At 40.3% G+C, this 21041-nt stretch overlaps 1 protein-coding gene across 1 annotated transcript; it reads left to right on the forward strand.

Annotated features, from left to right (window-relative positions):
• The first annotated feature begins 10249 nt into the window (after window positions 1-10249).
• Window positions 10250-20717, forward strand: LOC109416329 (uncharacterized). The gene is made up of 3 exons (XM_062845852.1): window positions 10250-10457; window positions 10519-10636; window positions 16881-20717. Exon 3 carries the CDS (start codon window positions 18512-18514, stop codon window positions 20435-20437), a length of 1926 nt encoding a protein of 641 aa, XP_062701836.1. The 5' UTR covers window positions 10250-10457; window positions 10519-10636; window positions 16881-18511; the 3' UTR covers window positions 20438-20717.
• The last annotated feature ends 324 nt before the right edge of the window (window positions 20718-21041 follow it).

Genomic DNA, 21041 nt, shown 5'->3' on the forward strand with positions numbered 1-21041 from the left:
CATTTGAACGTGATTACCTCTATTCGCGGAGTACCGTCTTCACTAACAGAGCTCTCTAAAATAAAAACGCTCATTTTTGAGTAGCGCCCATGCCGCACAGGGACTGTGTTGGAAACACACATTTTTTTAAATTGCTCGTACGCTCACATTTTTGCAAAATATCAATATTTTTCGGTATTTGAAGGTGGTTTATAAACCCAGTGAGCTGCCATGTCGAAATTATTGCAAAATACATGCTCATGTGAGCGTACGAGCAATTTTTAAAAAATGTGTGTTTCCAACACAGTCATGTGCGGCATGGATGTTTACTAAAAATGTGCAGGTCAAACACATTTTTGAGCGTAGCCGTTTTTGCGTGAGGCAAAATCCTGACAGCAGGCTGCCCACCAGTGTTGCCACAGGTACAGATTATTCTGTAAAAGTACAGATTTTTTTTCAACTTTTTGGTACACTGAAATAAATTTTGTTGTGGAAACTACCGATTCCATAGTAAAATTACTAACCGTACCTATGATTCTCAACCGACAACAAAATCTGTTAAGGCAACTGAATTATGCTTGAAATTACAATGCATTGTAGTAAATTCAACTAAAAGCATAGTCGTCTCAACAACAAAACATTGTTATTTTTTCCAGGACACGCATTTTACAACACAGTATGGTTAAAAATACAATGCTCATTTGTTAAATTAAGATTATTTTTGGTAATGTTAACTGCACTGCTAGTTAAGTTGACAGTGTTTTAGTGGAGTTAACTGGAAATTGTTGTCGGTTGAGAATCATACACTGAGCCAACTCTCTCGATCGTAGTTATATGTCACTCTTATATTACTGCACTATTGGAATATCATATGAATCTAATCTAAGGTTGAAAATGGGAAGTGAGAGGTATATGTGACGCATGTGGTATGACTCTCAGATGGCCATGATATTGTTATATGCCATGCATTTTGCTTCTATCCTGTGGGCTGAGTGCGCCAATGTATATGCAACTCCAATAATATCCTTCATATGTTGAAAAAAAGTTTCCTTAGGCTGGAGCGGGAATCGAACTCACAACGCCTAAATGACCGACGCCGCTAGCCGCACGACCACGAAGCTCACTTACTGGGATTGCGGAATTCTGCAAAACGTGTTCCACTTTATCTGCCAATGTTGCTTTTCCACCTGGCCAAAGTTATATGCACAGCTAATGTATCGATCGTTTTATGTGCATATAACTCCGATATGCGCAAGTGTCATTTAGTTTTACTAGGAGGTTTATCAATCGGAACTGTTTATGAAATGATACGTATAACGATTCATTTGAAGTGAACGTGTCACTCTAGGGGTACAATTTATGTGTGGTGTCTGATAAAATAGGCTCTTAGAATTATTTCAGTGTAGGTACGGTTAGTAATTTTACTATGGAATCGGTAGTTTCCACAACAAAATTTATTTCAGTGTACAGATTATGTACACTGCAAAAACTGCAAACAATTATTTTATGTTTTGCACACATATATTTTTGTAATTTGTCTGGACAAGATGTTTATGGGTGACACACATAACGAATTATTTTTTGGTATATATCGTTTTGATGTGGACCACACATAAAAACAATGCAGAATGACAAATAAAATCAATAGTCTATTTTATGAGGCTAGTCAAACGACAGAACTCCGCGCTCTGATGTTTACGTTTTCAATCATCATCCGGTTGATGATGGTTAATGACTGCGCGCAAGTCAAGCGTAGTTTTTGAAACTGGCTAAAACAATAATTTGAAATTTTTATTTAATTTCTTTTCGCAAGTTAACGAGTGAATCGCAACGAAAAAAATACCTGATTAATTATTGAGTTTTGTATTGCTTTTACGACAGCTTTTGAGCCTATTTTGGCTCAAATTTCTCATATCTCCAATTTATCGAACAAGTACCTTTTCAAAAATTACACGATATTCCAGCAAAACAAACGTGCGTGGAATTCTGTCAGTTGACGCCGCTGCTGCGATCAGCTGTTCTGAAACGTCTCGTAAAATGGCTTATTACATTACTTATATATTTGATGGATGTGCTCAAATGGTTTTTATATTAGAGAATATAACTTTATCGGGGATTAATGTTATAAATTTGATTTAAAAAGCTTTTAACATCCTAGCCTTTAACATGGATTTAGCTCATTTGGAAAGAGTCAAACACCGTATTGCACTAAAAAGTTGATCGATTGACCCCCAATGAGTAACCAATCGATCAACTTTTCAGTTCCGAACCAAGTTTCTGATGATGTTTTAAAGTTGTTCTCCTGAGAATTTTCCTTGGAATTTTCGAGTTTCCATAGATTTTCCAATTTCAAGCTATTGACAACCACTATTTCATGCTCCAAAGAAAAGGGTCGAGATGATTTCGGAAGAAATTACTCCACTACGAACTGCAACTCCAGCAGCACATTATTCTGTGAACGTGTTTTAATCGCCATCTTTTCACTTTGAGCATCGCCGGCGGCTTGGCCGGCGGCTGACACAGACACTGATGCAAGCACGGTTTCGCTATACATTGTTATTATGTGTGTACACACATATTTTTTTGCTATGGGTGATCACATACAAGGGGAATGACATATCCTTTTCTAACCGGAATATCCGCATTTATCCGTTTCTAACCGTCGCTAACCGTGTCTAACCGCTGCTCACTTAGCAGCTCGCTTAGCAACGGTTAGCGACGGTTAGAAACGGATAAATGCGGATATTCCGGTTAGAAAAGGATATGTCATTCCCCTTGATCACATATACCAATGATTTGTGAAACTAATCAAAAGAATAAACAATAACCATGTTAGTTATATTTTGGGTAATAAAATATATGTGTGGGATGGTCGATTGGATTGATGTGTAATTTCACATAAAATAAATATTTGCAGTTTTTGCAGTGTAGGTACTTACGAACAATTTATAATTTATGTGATTAATTTGAGGAGCTCTTGCTATGCCTCCGGCGGGCGATCTTCCGGATTTTTTGTTAGCTGGCCAATCCGGTATCTGTCGGCATGGGCATCAAGAATGATGATAATGGAAGCCATTGCAAATGGAAAATAGCAACTTCTAGAGCCAAGAATGAGTAAAATTTGACGACAAAAAATTGACCTTTTTATGTAAACAAACGATTTTCTCCTCATCTCACCAAGCGCCTCTACAATTGGGGGGTAATCTGGATTAGCCTATTGGTAACAGTATACTCAAACTAAGTATTTTTCATAGATTTTAAGCGATTTTAAATCAAATGTGGTACAAATTTGGTACAGATTTTGGGTTCAGATTTTTGGAATGTCTGGTACAGATAAAAAAGATTTTTGAGCCTCCGGTACAGATAAAAATGTGGCAACACTTGCCTAGAAATCCTCACGCTAGTTTGAAAATACCCATTAATGGGTACTTTAGTACCCATTTCAAACTAAAGTGGCTTAACCCATTAAATGGGTATTTGCCGTTTACCCATTAATGGGTGTTGAGCCCGAACTCCATAAAATGGGTATTTTTTACACTTGATATCCATCTAAAAAATGGGTAATTAAACCTCATTATTTCTGTGACTATATTGCAGGTTGAGGTTAGGGCATTCGGCAAAACTTTTTAAAGATGAAAAGCAGAAAAGATAAACAACTGTAGTATTGAAACTGTATATTTATTTCGTAATATAAGGTACAAGTCAATTTATATCTTACTAGTAGAGTCCCTATAATTAGAGTCTGGCGGACTGTCACTTTCGACCGGAGCCAATCGAGCATGACGTCATAGTGTCCTCACCGATAAATGCTACACCGTGACGTCATGCTCGATTGGCTCCGATCGAAAGTGACAGTCCGCCAGACTCTAACTAGACTGACTCTACTTACTAGCTGTACCCAGCAAACTTTGTCTTGCCTACTGCGTTTTTTGTCGTTTCAAGTTTCTAGGCAAGACCAAATCCCTGGTCAAAATGTATGGATCGATTTTCAAAAACTCTCTATTTTTCCATGTTTTTTGCCTCATAAACCCAAGCATAAACCTTCCTTGGGTGAAAACTAACAGAACAAAACTAAGACGACCAAAATCGTACCCTCGGTTTGCAAGTTATGCGCGGTCCTACGTATGCCACTGCATTTTTAGATTACTTAATTATCCTTCACTTCTGGCCGAGGGGGGCGACACATCCAGATTATCACATTTTTACCAAAAATCTTACGCATCTTTTGCACTGTGCATTATCCGTTTCCATCTTGACATCTGCTTTCCATCCAAAATCTATCTCAAATCCTTTTTTCAAGCTATTCACATCTCTTCAATCTAATGCGATCGACGTAAACAAAGCAAGCGATTTTGTTGCCAAACGTCAAAACAGATCGCAACCCTTGCAGTGAATCGCGCAATTAAAGTTGATCGTCGGGAGGAAACAGGATCTCCGCCTACCGTATCCCGAAGGAAAGGAACCGGAGCAACCCGGCCGTGTGAAAAGCGAGTGGAGCAAAGCAGTTGACACAGGCAATGTATCTCCACCGTTTGCAGCCAGAGCTAGGGCCGTATTCCGCTTCCGAGACTGGTGAGTGATGGTTCTGGTCGTCGAGATTGTCGGCCACTCCCTTTGCATTGCTGGTCTGCTAGGCGGAATGAAGCGAAAAAAGTATGTCCGAATCTTAACTAACGTTTAGAAACTGATTACTATTAATATTTTTTAGGCACCGCCGTCTGCATTCACTCAGTGAGGAATTCGAGGATCGGTGACAGGTACCTAATTTGATACCAGTAATAGTCGGTCTACTAAAGGCTTTCGGGACATGATGCTCTCTCGGGATCAGACCCCGTTTCCACGATTGCTGCTCCTTTAGTGACATTGCTGTTCCTCGCAGCGGCTGCCATGCATCCTAAGCATTCAGCACTCCTTCATCCCACGGCCACCGATATGGTTTACCTCTTCAATCGGATGCTTCATTCCGCTACACACAATCATTTCTAGCAACTTGATAGGCTACCCAATCCAGCCCGATTATAAATCAGTGCCCTATTTTAACCCATTAAGCCGTGGAAATTAGACGAGGTGTCAGAGTTTACTATTATGGAAATAATTTTGTTTGAAAGAGATTCTCAAAAATCTAGGAGGCAAAATAGTTGCTACTGGTCGTTTAGGCCACCAGCGTGGGTGTAAAAATCTTGCCACTGCCCATTTGGGTACTTTGTTTATCTTGGATATGCCAAAAAGCCCGAAGGGCTTTTCAAGTGGACTAAGCTGCCCCCATTGGCACAACAGTCCCATGTGAATAGGAAACCCAGCAAACATGGGACGGTTATGCGAATAGGGGCAGTAAGGCTAACCCACAATATTTTTGCATAGGTTCAGCTCTTGGTTATTTCATAAAATATTTGCTAAACCATCAGCTTTACAACAGTTCAGAACCAAAAAACACCCATAGTTGTTAGTGCGCGGTGGTATGGCGCGAAACGAATGAAGCCGGGCGGCATACATGTTCTGGATCCTTTGGAACTGGTGATGATCAAATGCACCGAGCTGAATTAAATATTGCTCGTAAGATGAAACTGATTCGTTACTTCAAATCAGAAACATTTCTGGCAATAGACTAAGTCTGTCATTCAATTTAGCTTAGATTCCTATGTACTGCCTATGTTCGCATATCCGTCCTATATTTGCTGGCTTTCCTATACATGTGGGGCAATTATGCGATCATAGGCAGTGCAGATTTGACAATTTTCATGTCGTTTGCAAGAAATGAGTTGCTTTCAAAAAATAGTAGTTATTGTTATTGAAGAGGGAAACAGAACCTATAATGGGATGGGAAGGGCGGTCATCAATATGTATACACAATCAGTACAAAATACCTATCTTTTTGAAATGTACCACTTCGTAAAATTTTACAATAGGACCAATTTATAAACTACTCTTAGAAGAGCACTTTTAGTTTCGGCAGTCCTGTGGGCACCGGATTTATTACGGCTTTCCTCGGTCAACTGAGTTTTGGTGAACTGGCTTTAAAACGATATCACGCACTGATAGGTATAGAAGGTCTAGACTCTGGCATCGCTCATGATCAAGTGATACTGTGGAGTTTTTGGCAGCTTGCAGTAGTCACAAGGGATCTGCTTCACCCAGAGAGCGTTGCGTTGCCGGACTTTCGCTCAGGGTAAGACAATTCAGCAAACACCTGACCATGTTTCCGATCACCTTTTGGATCATATCAAAGTTGGGCTTTTCACTTTACATCACTTTACAGTTTCCCGACACGATGTTCCTGTTAGTGATAACACTCGTGATTATATATATATATAGAGATTCACCATGCACATTTTGAAACAAGTAAGCCCTGTCGAATCCAAACCGGACGCAAAGCTTGCCCCTGCTGGATACTGAAACGGCGTTGCTACACATGGCACAATTGGCACGCACCGAGTTCTGATAAACCCCAAGACATTTCTAGTTGTCGTTACAAAAGTCCATCATCTCCCACTGAAGTGTCCTCTCCGTCAGCTGGAAGCACTGGGCACATCGTCGCATGTTGCTCGCCTCGCGATCCAACTGAGCGTGTTCGGCTTCCTCTTCGCTGTGTTCTACGGCCTTGGCCAGCTTCTGTGGTTGCTCCGGTTCGGTAGGACAGACTCCTACTTGGACTCCTAACCCTTACCGACGGTCGCTTCAGCTGGAACAAATCCTGGAGTTCCGTCATCAAAAGATTCAGACAATCGTCCTGATAAACGAACAACTCATTGTCGTCCTGAATTATTTACACTGCCTGATAGAAAGATTTGCTGGAGGACTCGTTGGAGGGTGCCACAGAAGAAATCGCTGGACATTTTTCGAGAAAAACCAGCTGGAGTATTTTCCGGACGGAGCTGCTGAAAAATTGCGGTAAAATTACTGGAGCATGTATTCTCCACTCTCCCAGAGGAACTTCAGGTTTTGTTTTTTTCTAACGAAAACAAAGTGACTAGTTCTGACATACTATGTGAAAAAAGGCCAACTATTTTTTTTTGTACCAGCTCACACTCACGCTTTATTTGACGACATTTCTCGGTCTAATTCAATATTATTACGCCAATTAACTCAAATACAAGGTAAATAAATGCTTAGATAACTATGTAATCCATATTTTACTGGACTCAGTTGCGTGAACATAGTCGAAGCAGTTGTTAACGTATTTGTTTGTAAAAATCAATTACACCCTTTTCACATTTTTTACTGGACTGGCCTCCGCACATCTGTTCTATCCATTCACATCTCCTTCCATATCAAAGCAGCGCTCGCAGGATTTGGAAGTGGATGCAGTGCAAAAAAATCTGATAGTTGCACACTGATCTAAAAAAGTAGATGCATCTATGTCGGCATCTATTGGACGATTTAGATGTGTCGCCCCCCTCGGGGTTCATGCATAAAATGACTAAAGCGCGAAAAGTTCTAGCTGAACTAAAATCAGTTTAGTTTTATAATGACTACTTTTTAGATTTTTCCAACTACTTTCTAGCATTAAAAAACTTTCATGATTGGCTTGTTTTAAAGTTAGTAATTATTTTATAGATTAAAGACACCGTATTTTGAGATTATTTATTCTTCAAAACTACAAATCTTAAATTACATTATCTCTCTATAATATTGTCACGAAATATGGTGGCCAGGTGCAGCTAAAGTTGATTGACCACGGTTGCGCCAGCAGTCGAGGAAAGCAAGGAGGAAAGCGTAGCACCGCGCATTTCAAACGGATATTGGGTCTGGGGCGTTGTCCGTGGCGATCTCAATCTGTCGGCTTTATTCTGAGATGAATATAAAATATAGTTATTTACTAGAATTGATAAAAAATGTCTTACATTTACTTACTTTTTCAACAGTTTCTTTTACACAACAAAACTTCGAAAGTCGGTGGGCATAAGTTCTAAAACATATTCATTACTGGAAACTTAACGCAAGTTATTCATTAGGGAACGTTCAAAAATTACGTCCAACATTTGGGGGAGGGGGGGGGTCTAGAAAAGTGTGACAGTACGTGTATTGGGTATAGGGAAATTGCGTGACAGAGGGGGGAGGGGGGGTCTAGAAATCCCGAAAAACGATGGACGTAATTTTTGAATCTTCCCTTACGTGGCTGAAATTCACACGGAAAAATATTATAACCCAAAGAATAAGTTTTAAAAACTCAAATTTGACTAAACTGCTTAAAGTTTTAACTCAAAGTTGGGTTGTTTTCTCCCTCGCCCCACCGCAATGTTTTCGAAAACAAAGAGAGAAGCACCGACGCATCCGCTGCTCTTCCGTGGAAGAAGCCAAATTTGGGTTTTCTTGAGTTAACCCAAATTTGCGTCAATTGAGGCCTCCGTTGGGTGAAAATAACTTACCACTGGGTTAATTTTTTTGCCGCTCTCAAACGAGAACTACTCACTCGCCACTATCGCTGTTTGACGCAAATTTGAGTAATTCCACGGAAGACCGGGATTGCGTCAAAACAACTTAAATTTGGAAGAAAATCGGGTTAAGTACGGTTCCTTTGAATTCCACTAAGAATTTGCATCCTTTGACAGATACGTATTTCGACCTCAACTGTAAGGTCGTCTTCAGTGTCTTGTACTTGACTCGACAAGACACTGAAGACGACCTTACAGTTGAGGTCGAAATACGTATCTGTCAAAGGATGCAAATTCTTAGTGGAATTCAAAGGAACCGTACTTAACCCGATTTTCTTTTATTTACAGATATTCCCCTAACAAGCCCAGGTTAATCATCAACTTAAATTTGGGTTCATTTGTAGTTCCGTGCAGTTGCTCAATGCATAATTTTCAGCATTTGATATGCATAAATTGAATTTAGTTAGCAAATGTATAAAATAAAGTCATTCAGTGACTTTCCCGGTTTCTGAGTGTACATATTACCGAGTGATTTACACTATCTTCCGGGGCTCCGTTGTAGTTTTCTGATGGCACAATTCTTCACTAAACTAAATATTCTTCTTGTGAAAAACGAAAAGTCCAACATGATTTTGAAGATGGCGACGTTATTTGACAAACTTATACATGGGTGTTATTTACCCATTGTAAGGTTGGCCAGGAATAGAAATCCTCTACATAGAGATAAGCGGAAGTTACATATGTCGATTCGGCAACGCTGTTCATTTTGTTTGCATCAGCTGCCAACACTTGCTGCAAAGCTAGATGTTCAAACTTTGTGCGTGACTTCGTAGTGGTTCAAGTTGTTTTGTTTACATTTTCTAATTATGATAGAATTTTTTTTTCAAAATTTTGAAAAAAATAGCGGAGCAATCGATGAAATCTGAAATTTATTGCAAAGTGTTAAGCTAAACATATCGGCAGAACTAAAGCAAGAAGCAGCAATGAAAGTTTTTTCGAGAAGTGCAGCAACAAAAGTTTCGTCATAAGCTTGAGCTTTTGAAAGCAGAATTCATTAAATTCTATCTTTTTACCAAGGGGAATGACATATCCTTTTCTAACCGGAATATCCGCATTTATCCGTTTCTAACCGTCGCTAACCGTGTCTAACCGCTGCTCACTTAGCAGCTCGCTTAGCAACGGTTAGCGACGGTTAGAAACGGATAAATGCGGATATTCCGGTTAGAAAAGGATATGTCATTCCCCTTGCTTTTTACTAAACTTACATATACCGTCAATTTCTCGATATTAAAAATAAATAATTTTAATTTATTTAGTTCGGATTGCAATACCGTTCAATCGACGCCTTCTTACGAACGATCAGCCTGTTCATTTGGCTCACACTTTGACAGTTCTTTCTGCACGGATTGGCTTACAATGGCCGCCTCCGCAGATCTCTATAATGTAGGATTACTAGCCAGGAAGTATTCCAAAATGTGTCAAAAACACCCATTATTTGAAGCTCGGAAAACACCCATTATTTGACAGCTTAGTACCGAAGTAAAAAATGGGTACCTAAGACCCATTTAATGGGTATTTCCAAACTAGCGTGTGGCTCACACTTTGACAGTTCTTTGGGAAGGTTCATTTATTACGTCCATCGTTTTTCGGCATTTTTAGACCCCCCTCCCCCCTCTGTCACGCTATTTTCCTATACCTAATACACGTACTGTCACACTTTTCTAGACCCCCCCCCTCCCCCAAATCATGGACGTAATTTTTGAACGTTCCCTTTCTGCACGAATGGCTTACAATACACGCTTACCTGAAACTACCCATCGAATGGGTCGATTTTACCCGGATTTTCATGTTATTAGAAGTTGTCAAAATCCGGGTAACCGATCTTGCAACAGAAGAGTAAGCTTTACTCTGATTATGGGTAAACGGGTCTTTGCGAAAATTCCGATACTCAGTTTATCCTGGTTGTATATTGATGTCAAAATCTGGGTAAACATCTGGGTAAGCGGGATTTGTCAAAAACATTAACATTGTTCGCGGCGTGTATTCCAAAAAGTTAGAGGCTGTGGTAAAGCTCCGGAGAAAATGGATCGCGAAAGCTGCAAACAGGTAAGTAATTCGTATTCTTCATGATATTATGTGTTTACTTATCATAAAATTTATCATCCAGATATTTTTGCAACATTCCCGGCTACAACATCTTCAGCAAAGGAGCCCGATGTAGGCGCGCGGAACGAAACTTGGGACTGCCCTTTGAAATCTGGAGCCTTTTTATCATTATGAATAGGGTAACCAATATAATTTGGACCCCCATGTATTTTGGACCCCCTGGGTCGTATTATCATAATTTTCGCAGATGTAATGAAGAGATGACGAACATTTTTAGAATCATTCGTTAAATTAGATTGTTCTGCACGAGCAGCAATCATTTGCTCACTGGAAATATCATTATTTGCCTTGAAATTATATTTTATTAATCTCGTCATCCGAGCGAGTGTCGCGGCATGTTTACGAAAAGAGAAAGTGGTGCCGGGGAAACTTGCAGATGTAAACAAAAACTTTTATCATTCTAGCGCATTAAATTTGCAAAGTTCGTCTAATCAGCCTTTGTCAATCAAGTAATTAAGATATGATCGAGCATATCCAAGTGGCAGATTCTTCGAAAATAGTTTCATGTTGGTTTAAACACCGGGTGTCCAAAATATATACTTTAGGGGGTCCAAAATAAATTGGGGTGTCCAAAATAGTGAAAACTGATGCTTCAAAAATCAGTTATTTTCATCACATTTTCGGCCAGAAATGACCTTGTGGGTATTTTTGACGGACAGTGGCGGCTTTTACGGTCATACCAACATCATCATTATGTGTAACACCCTCTGAATCTGTTTGATTCTAGCTTAAATTCAAACTAATGTCCTCTAGGGGTCCAAAATTCGACCGTTACCCTATACTTTTAATGTTATTTTACTTATTTAGACGTAAATAAATACTATCTGTTTTATTTTGTGACTATTTTTCAACCGATAAAACAACAATTCTATGAAAGATCCGTTTCGCGTACGCTTACTCATTTATGTAAAAATGGGTAGAGAATACCCTGATGAGAAACGTCTAAATCAGGGTAACCGTTACCCAGATTTTGCAGCCAATAAGGCATTTTATGAGACGTTTCAAATCAGCTGTTTTTTGAATGTTTACCAGCTTTGAAGCCCACCCGGTGGGCCCATTTATTTACATTTTCGTTAGCATAACATGTGATACGGACCCATCCAATAAACGGGGTTCATTTATCTGCAAAAATGCGTCAATCCGCCCACTATAATTAATATCCGTAGACTGTGAGAATGTTTTTTCATCTGCTAGTGACATCATACAGCTCGGGGGATTGATACATGCCGCATTAGAAACCGAAACATCTCTGCCAGCAAAAATCTGATTGGCGCTCACCACATGTTATGCTACTTTTTGCGAAAACAAAAACATCAAATGTAAACAATAACATTGAGCGGCCCACCGGTAGAACGTCTCGTAAAATAGCTTATACCGGTAACCCAGATTTAAGTAAAGGTACCTTTACCCACTTTAGAGTAACTGCAGTTTTGCTCGATCTGGGTCGCTTTGACATCAATCTGGGTAGCTGAGGGTTAGCGTGTAGGATACTGCAAGATGACGTCACGAAGCCGTGCACTGACAGTTCAGCGAGCTTGTTTACATGGACTTAGTCTCTGGCGGAGATCCGGCAAAACCAAGGGGAATGACATATCCTTTTCTAACCGGAATATCCGCATTTATCCGTTTCTAACCGTCGCTAACCGTTGCTAAGCGAGCTGCTAAGTGAGCAGCGGTTAGACACGGTTAGCGACGGTTAGAAACGGATAAATGCGGATATTCCGGTTAGAAAAGGATATGTCGTTCCCCTTGGGCAAAACTGTTTTTCGATACAATTTCAGTGAAACGGTAATTAGACGATTGATTTTGTACTAGTAGAGTTGAATATAATAGATATTTCCGTATCATAATGGTTTCGGGACGGAAAACGAAAATTTAATTTTCGCCGCTCGTTAAAATTTCTAACACCTTGTAAACAAGCTCGCTGAACTGTCAGACAAAGTGAGGTTAGATTAGTAATCCTACATTATAGAGATCTGCGGAGGCGGCCATTGTAAGCCAATCCGTGCAGAAAGAACTGTCAAAGTGTGAGCCAAATGAACAGGCTGATCGTTCGTAAGAAGGCGTCGATTGAACGGTATAAGCTATTTTACGAGACGTTCTACCGGTGGGCCGCTCAATGTTATTGTTTACATTTGATGTTTTTGTTTTCGCAAAAAGTAGCATAACATGTGGTGAGCGCCAATCAGATTTTTGCTGGCAGAGATGTTTCGGTTTCTAATGCGGCATGTATCAATCCCCCGAGCTGTATGATGTCACTAGCAGATGAAAAAACATTCTCACGGTCTACGGATATTAATTATAGTGGGCGGATTGACGCATTTTTGCAGATAAATGAACCCCGTTTATTGGATGGGTCCGTATCACATGTTATGCTAACGAAAATGTAAATAAATGGGCCCACCGGGTGGGCTTCAAAGCTGGTAAACACAGGGAGGGTGCAGGCACGTCAAACTCGAACAAACTACGCCTACCTAACATGCATCGAGCGGGCCTTCCCAAACAACACAATGCGATTTCGCGGGCCATCCCCATCGACAAAACAAACCGATTTCCAAGCAGGATTCGACCAGGCTTCTGATCGCGTTGCCAGTCACACTAACACACTCGCAAAAGATGAGCAGTAGGCCTACCTTGCCGCATGCGGGTCCCCTGGGTAAACATTCAAAAAACAGCTGATTTGAAACGTCTCATAAAATGCCTTATTGCAATCCGAACTAAATAAATTAAAATTATTTATTTTTAATATCGAGAAATTGACGGTATATGTAAGTTTAGTAAAAAGATAGAATTTAATTAATTCTGCTTTCAAAAGCTCAAGCTTATGACGAAACTTTTGTTGCTGCACTTCTTGAAAAAACTTTCATTGCTGCTTCTTGCTTTAGTTCTGCCGATATGTTTAGCTTAACACTTTGCAATAAATTTCAGATTTCATCGATTGCTCCGCTATTTTTTTCAAAATTTTGAAAAAAAAATTCTATCATAATTAGAAAATGTAAACAAAACAACTTGAACCACTACGAAGTCACGCACAAAGTTTGAACATCTAGCTTTGCAGCAAGTGTTGGCAGCTGATGCAAACAAAATGAACAGCGTTGCCGAATCGACATATGTAACTTCCGCTTATCTCTATGTAGAGGATTTCTAGTAGGTATCTACTAAATACTAGATACTTTAGTATCTACTAGACAAAATAAAATATCTAGTAGACATTTAAGCAGATATCTACTACAGTCATGACCCGCTGCGGTTGGGGGCTTAATAGTTGGGTGGCTTTTTAGTTGGGGCTCCGTTAGTTGAGCTGTCAGCCAACTAAAAAGCACTGGGACGGGACAAGTCAGCTCATTGATAGAAGCCCTTTTATTCTTTTTGTCAGAGTTGATACGGGGGCTGCTCCACCCAAGTAACCACTAAGCCGTAAAAATTGGCACCAAGTTGGTTCTATATTCACATGAAGAGCAATGTTAACAGAGCTTACCAGAACTACATCCTATAATAGATCTGCTTAAAAGCCAATTTTGGCGAAATATTCGGCTGATATACGGCCAGCTTCAATCTGCGTACCAAGTCTCTGGTGGAAGAGTTGTCAAATGAGAGTCAGAAAAAAAGCAAAAAAAAGAAAGTTATTTACCTTCTTTTTTTTTGTTCTGGATGTTTTTTCCATTGAAGTTTTTTTTCGATTTTTACGGCCTGACCCAGATTCGATCTGATATCCTCGGGATTGTTATTTCTAAGTGGATTTCATCACATTTCCCATCTGCTCCATCGATGAACCAACAGATCGGTTGGCTCAGCACCGTATTTAAAGAAAAGCAGACAAGTTGGTACAGCGTTGATGTTCCGGACGATCCGATGTTCAGATCGGAAATCGGGCACAAAGTGTCCGCATTCGATGTATAAAATGGTTTTATGGATGGCTGAGAGAGATTTGTAGGAGATGCAGCTAGGGAAGTTTGGGAGGTTGACGAGGTTCAATAACAGGATAATCAAAATGGGGCTCATCGCTCATCGATTAGTTTTGGTGTTCGTCTGTGGATGTGGATAAAACGATTGATACTCCACAGATTAACATCCGATGCATTAATAATATAATCGAGAAAGTAGTTATACATTTTCTGTATCAATTCAATGCTTAAAGTGTCTGATAACAAGCTTCAAACACCCTATTGATCGGAAGAAATTTCCGAGGATATTTGATCGTCTTGCTCCGGATCAGTCGGTGGTTTATTTTTGTTTTGCTTGAAATCAGCTTTGATTGATATAAACGTCATGCAGGCCAAGCCTTTTAACAGCACTGTGAGGCTTCTTATTCGGCTCATAGACACTGGGTTTACAAGCACTATAGCATAGCGTCATATACTAATATACGGCTTATTTCAGTGCTTACTATTTATAATGCCTGAGAACATTTGAAAATTTTCTATAGAGCCTATTGACACGGAAAAGCTTTTTTATGACCTTTAGACAGCTTACGACAGGGCTTAGTGGTTACTTGGGCAGTGCTGCCATTAATATTCATGTGCAAATCAATCAACACTCGTTGACTATTTTCCTTTTTCAATTTTGCTTCTGAGAGTATAAATTTTAAAACAAATTGGTCTTCCTCGTTTGCATTCTCCACACAGACTTCCACCCAGTGCCGGCGTGCCTTTGGATCCTTCGAAAACGAGTAAAAATTGTGACCGGGGTATACACTTCACTCCGCTCATAATTTATCGCTTTGTATTTCATTTCATAATATTTTCGTATCAAGTTCGGAATGTCAACAGCACAGAAAGTGAGATAAATGATAAATCTTGGCAGTCAATAAAATCATTTTGAAAAATCAATGACAACTAGCAACACAGGAAACTTAACAACAAAGTGCCCTTTTGTAAACGAGCGTAACGGAACGCAACGGCGCTTTTGTCAAATCGACCAATCAGAAGTGGTCTTTTCTGACAGGCAAATGGTTTCGTCAGAGAAAATAGGTAGAGAAGCGAAGAGTGAACAGCCGTCAGAACGGCAACACTTTTTCTGTTTTGATTTCGTAACTCGGATGTTGGCAACTGCCGAAAAACAGATTAATCCACCTATCGAGGGTAGTATCTTTCTCGTGCACTGCATTAGAAAATGATTTATGCTGTTGATTTATTAACAAGAAATCATCTAAATTGTATACCAAAAAGGATAAATTTTCGTCAATTTAAGGAATCAATGTTATTTACAGTAATATCCTTGATATTTAAAAATATTGGTAAATAAATGTTTCGAATAATCGCAATACTTATCATGAATTATGCGGCAATCGTCAAGGTTTGTTGATTTTGTTCGATAGGATACCAGTTTGACGGTTCGACAAGGTTTTTTTGACTTCACACTCTTCGCTTCTCTACCTATTTTCTCTGGGTTTCGTATTTGCACTAGTACCTGACGGGTCCCGTCCCAGATCTAACCTAGAAATCCTCTACATAGAGATAAGCGGAAGTTACATAGGGCTCTGCACGAAAGTCTCTCCCTCTCTTCTACTCCTATTGAGATTTTGTAAACAACAAGGCCACGAAATGTCAAAACTCCTTGCAAAATCAAAACAATGCAGTACCCGGTCGATTCGGCAACGCTGGGATAAAGATACTATAAGCAAAGATACGAAGTGTGATGATTGTTGTTGTCGATGATGATCATCCAATCATGACGATGATGCCGACGAGCAATGCTTTAAAGCACGTTTGACAGGTCTCCTGCTCGATTGGAATGACATTGACAGAAAATTTGGAATTCCAATTGGAACATTTCGTGTCTTTGCATATAGTGTCTTTACGCTGGGACTGCTTTTTAGTTGGCTGACAGCTCAACTAACGGAGCCCCAACTAAAAAGCCACCCAACTAGGGTAACGGTTGAATTTTGGACCCCTAGAGGACATTGGTTTGAATTTAATTTAAAATCAATCAGATTCAGAGGGTATTTACACATAATGATGATGTTAGTATGTTCGTAAAAGCCTCCACTGTCCGTTAAAAATACCTACAAGGTCATTTCTGGCTGAAAATTTGATGAAAATAACTGATTTTTGAAGCATCAGTTTTCACTGTTTTGGACACCCCAATATATTTTGGACCCTCTTCAGTATATATTTTGGACACCCGGTGTTTAAACTCGTTTGGAATTATTTTGGAAGAATTTGCCGCTTGAATATGCTGGATCACATCCTAATTACTTGATTGACAAAGGCTGATTAGACGAACTTTGCGAATTTAATGCGCTAGAATGATAAACGTTTTTGTTTACATCTGCAAGTTTCCTCAGCTTCGCAATCTCTTTTTGTAAACATGATGCTGTAGGGTCCTACAACAGAGAAGAAGTAGCATTGTTTGTACCTTTAGGGATGGCGCCTTGGGAAATGGGAGATAGACAGAGAGAGAAGAGATCGTTGGAGGGACGGTGATGTGTAAAACGCGTGAAGATCGAAGTCAGAATAAAAGCAAAGTTATACAAGTGAAATAAAGTTGTAAACTTATTTATTTGTCATCCAGAGTGACCTACTACAATTGGCGACGAGGAGAAGTACCACGGTATGTTGAAAAATGTTCTTTTTAAAAGGAAAAAGGTGATTGGAATCGGTGTGAGTTTTGCCTGGAAATTTAAGATGGCTGAAATGATTCGAGAAAAAAACTGTAGAAGAAAAGAGATGTGAATCGTGATTAATGACGACAACCGCAATGAGATGGGTGAGTGTATGTGTGTCACTTCTCCTGGGAAGCGGGGAATAATGAAAGGTAAATGCTATGGTGTGATGACGAAATAGATGGATACAGAGAAAGGAAGTTTGTTATTGGTGTTGGGAATACGAGTTGTTTACCTACAAATAACGGGAACAATAAAGAATGCGGTTGAATCATTGATGAAAATCGGAGAGCCCAGAAAATCTGATAAAGCTAGTGATAGTGAAACGATCCAGTTTGGGAACTGGTCTTGCGGTGTTTTTGTTTCCTGATTTGGGAATCAGGAGGTGTTGATTATACAAACCGATTTGGGAATCGGCATCGAATGATGAATGAGTGATAAATATGGTATCTGATTTGGGAATCAGAATATTGGTGCTAATGGTGAAAATGATTGGTATCATCGTGGTGGAAAAAAGCTCTCGGTTTCGAGAAACTCGAGAAGCTGTTGGGCAATCCGATTTGGGAATCGGGTTTTGTGTAACGCAAAATGAAAATGCAGAGCATACGCATACGATTGGTGATTGAGTTGGAAAGATATGTTGAAGCAGGGTGTAGTGCGTATGTTCTGATTCGGGAATCAGACGTTTGGTAGTGTTCATGTTGTGGCTACTGGTTACCAGATTTGAGGACTCGTAGAAACAACCCGATTTGGGAATCGGAAGAGATGAATGGTGAGTAAAATTGTTTTTTTTTCAGAGTTGAACATCATTCGACGTTTTATGATTACACCAAGTAAAATCCACATCTAGTCACCCACATGTAGATTGTTGCAATCAAGCTTCGTAGTTATAATATACGTGCGTTGCATATAGGTTATTCAGGTGACTCATTTCGGGTATATAGGCCGTTGCACATGCTCAACATCTAGCTGTTGGTTTTTATTTGCAACCTGGTGTAGACAACGTTTTTGTGCGCATGTAGATAGAATGCGTGGATTGTTACCAATGAATACGTGCAGATTTCTTTCAGTAATGGTTCTTCAGTATTTGCAAAGTTTACAACATATGATTTTTTTAGGTTGTGACTGAGATTATCTCGATTGCAATGAAGACACCAACTATAAAACAAAATTATGACTGATAATAAAGGTTTTTTTTTTCAGGGGGGGGATAGAAATGCTTTCTGTTCACACATACATTCACTCATCTGCCATCAAATAAATGCTTATTTTCTAAAGTTAAATAAATGAATAAACCCATGCAGTTTCTTAAATATTTGATATTTCGGAATATAAAAGATTAGGGTGTCATAATTTAAGTTGTTTTCGTACTTGCTTATAATGTTTCCAGATGGATTTGACGCGTGCCATACCACCCTTCAGGTGCAATGACATTGAAAAGACCAAATTGCATAAAGAGTGGCAGGTGTGGAAACGGTCGCTGGAATATTATTTTGAAGCCGAGGATATTACTGACCAAAAACGAAGACGAGCGAAACTCTTGCATTTGGGCGGGCCACAATTACAAGCATTGTTTCAATCGCTACCTAACAGCGAAAAATTTCCAGTGGTATCAATAGAGAAGGCGTATTATGACGTAGCGGTTCAAGCGTTCGATGAGTTTTTCCAACCCGGACGGCAAGACGTCTTGGAACGGCATAATCTAAGGAGGATGAAACAACAGGAAGGTGAACGTTTTGCAGAGTTCGTGATCAGAATCAGACAGCAGATAAACGAATGCGGCGTGGACAAATACGAATCGAATGTTTGTAAGGTTCTTACGGATATTATGTTGACGGACACCATTGTGGAGGGTTGCCGGTCGGACGAGCTGCGAAGGCAGATTTTGCAAAAGGATCGTACGGTTGAGGAGATTGAGGAGATTGGCAAGTCCTTAGAGGGGGTTCAAAAGCAAATGAAGGATTTTGGCTCGGGGCGCGATGAATTGAGACAAAATGAGCGAGTTTACGGCGTTCAGTCCAAACGACAACATCCGCCTATCAAATCACGTCTTGGCGGGTTCCCAGATTTCCAACCAAAGGTAAATCATTCGGAGGCGAGATGTTTCAAGTGTGGGCTGTTTGGACATATTTCGACTGACTCACGATGCCCGGCCAGAGGAAAACCATGCAAGCGTTGTAAAAGGGTAGGACATTTCGAAGCCCGGTGCCGAAGGCCATCCAGTGGAAAATTTTCCTGGAAAGAGGAGACGAAAGTACCGAAGAAGGTACGAGCGGTTGAACGTGCAGCGGTACAGGATCAGGTTCGAGAACTAAATGTGGTTGATGTCAGCGAACCGTTGGCAAAAGACCCTCCGAAAACCTACTACGCTTTCTATTCGGGAAACGAGTCAAATACAGTGAACTGCATGATCGGCGGAGTAATGCACCCTATGCTGATAGACTCGGGAGCTGAGGTAAATTTGATTACTGATGAAGCATGGGAAAAGTTCAAGTCTGCGGGAATCGCTGTGATCAGCTGCGAAAAGGGAAGCGATCGGGTGCTGAAAAGCTACGCAAACGAGACTCCTCTAACAGTACTGGGAACGTTCAAATGTGTGGTTGCCGTGGGAATAAGATCTGTGGAGGCCGAGTTTTTCGTAGTGAAGAGTGGTCAGCGATCTCTTTTGGGAGATGGAACAGCTAAGCAGTTAGGAGTCTTAAAGGTTGGCCTAGAGATAGACCAGGTCGCTGTAAATGCGGAACCACTTTCTAAGGTTAAAGGAATTTCGGTGCATATCCACCTAGATCCAGATGTTAAGCCAATTTTCCAACCAATGAGGAGAGTTCCGGTGGCGGTTAACAACAAACTTTCAGAGCTAATGGCGAGGGACATCATCGAAGAAAAGAAGGGCCCGGTGACTTGGGTTTCGCCATTGGTAGTCGTTGGGAAGGCGAACGGTGAACCCAGGATATGCCTTGATCTGAGAAGGGTAAACGAAGCTGTTTTGCGAGAGCGACACCCAATGCCGATGGTTGACGACTTTCTTGCCAGAATCGGACCAAACATGATTCGCAGCAAACTGGACGTCAAAGATTCATTCTTGCAGCTTGAGTTAGATGAAGCTTCTAGAGATGCGATGGTATTCCTGACAGCTCGTGGACTCTACAGATTTAAGCGTATGCCGTTCGGGCTAGTGTCGGCCCCGGAAGTTTTCCAGAAGACGATGGACGCGATTCTTGCCGGCTGTGAGGGTACTTGGTGGTACATTGACGATGTGTACATCGAAGGCAAGGACAAAAAAGAGCATGACGAACGGGTTGCAAAGGTAATGTAGGTTTTGTCTTGTTTAATTATGTCTCACGGGGGGCAGATCATTCTCTTATTTTCTTGATTTTTTCTGAAGTTTAAATAAAAGAAGTTAAAATGATTGTAACTGGTAAAAAAAAAAATGCTGTTTCTATCTTTATACTTAATTTATATAGGTACTGGAAAGACTGAAGGCCTGGAATGTGCAGCTAAATTGGAAGAAATGTGTATTTGGGGTCGATGAGCTGGAATTTATTGGGCATAAAATAACAAGTTCAGGAATAATACCATCTGAGGCAAAGACAGAAGCTCTGGTTGCGTTTCGTAGGCCGGAAAATGCTAACGAGGTACGAAGATTTTTAGGGCTAGCCAACTATTTGAACCGGTTCATACCGAACTTGGCGACAGTGGATGAACCGCTAAGAAACCTGATGAAGAAAGGTATCACTTTCCAATGGCTAGCTGAACACGAAAATGCTTTCCGTGAAATCAAGACAAGGCTGTCTAAGTCGTCTACTTTGGGATTCTACCAACGGAAAGACAGAACATTGGTGATGGCTGACGCCAGTCCAATAGGGCTGGGAGGCATGCTTATTCAGGTAGACAAGCAAGGACAACATCGGGTAGTCAGT

This window comes from Aedes albopictus, chromosome 1, assembly GCF_035046485.1.
Source record: "Aedes albopictus strain Foshan chromosome 1, AalbF5, whole genome shotgun sequence".
NCBI lineage: Eukaryota > Metazoa > Arthropoda > Insecta > Diptera > Culicidae > Aedes > Aedes albopictus.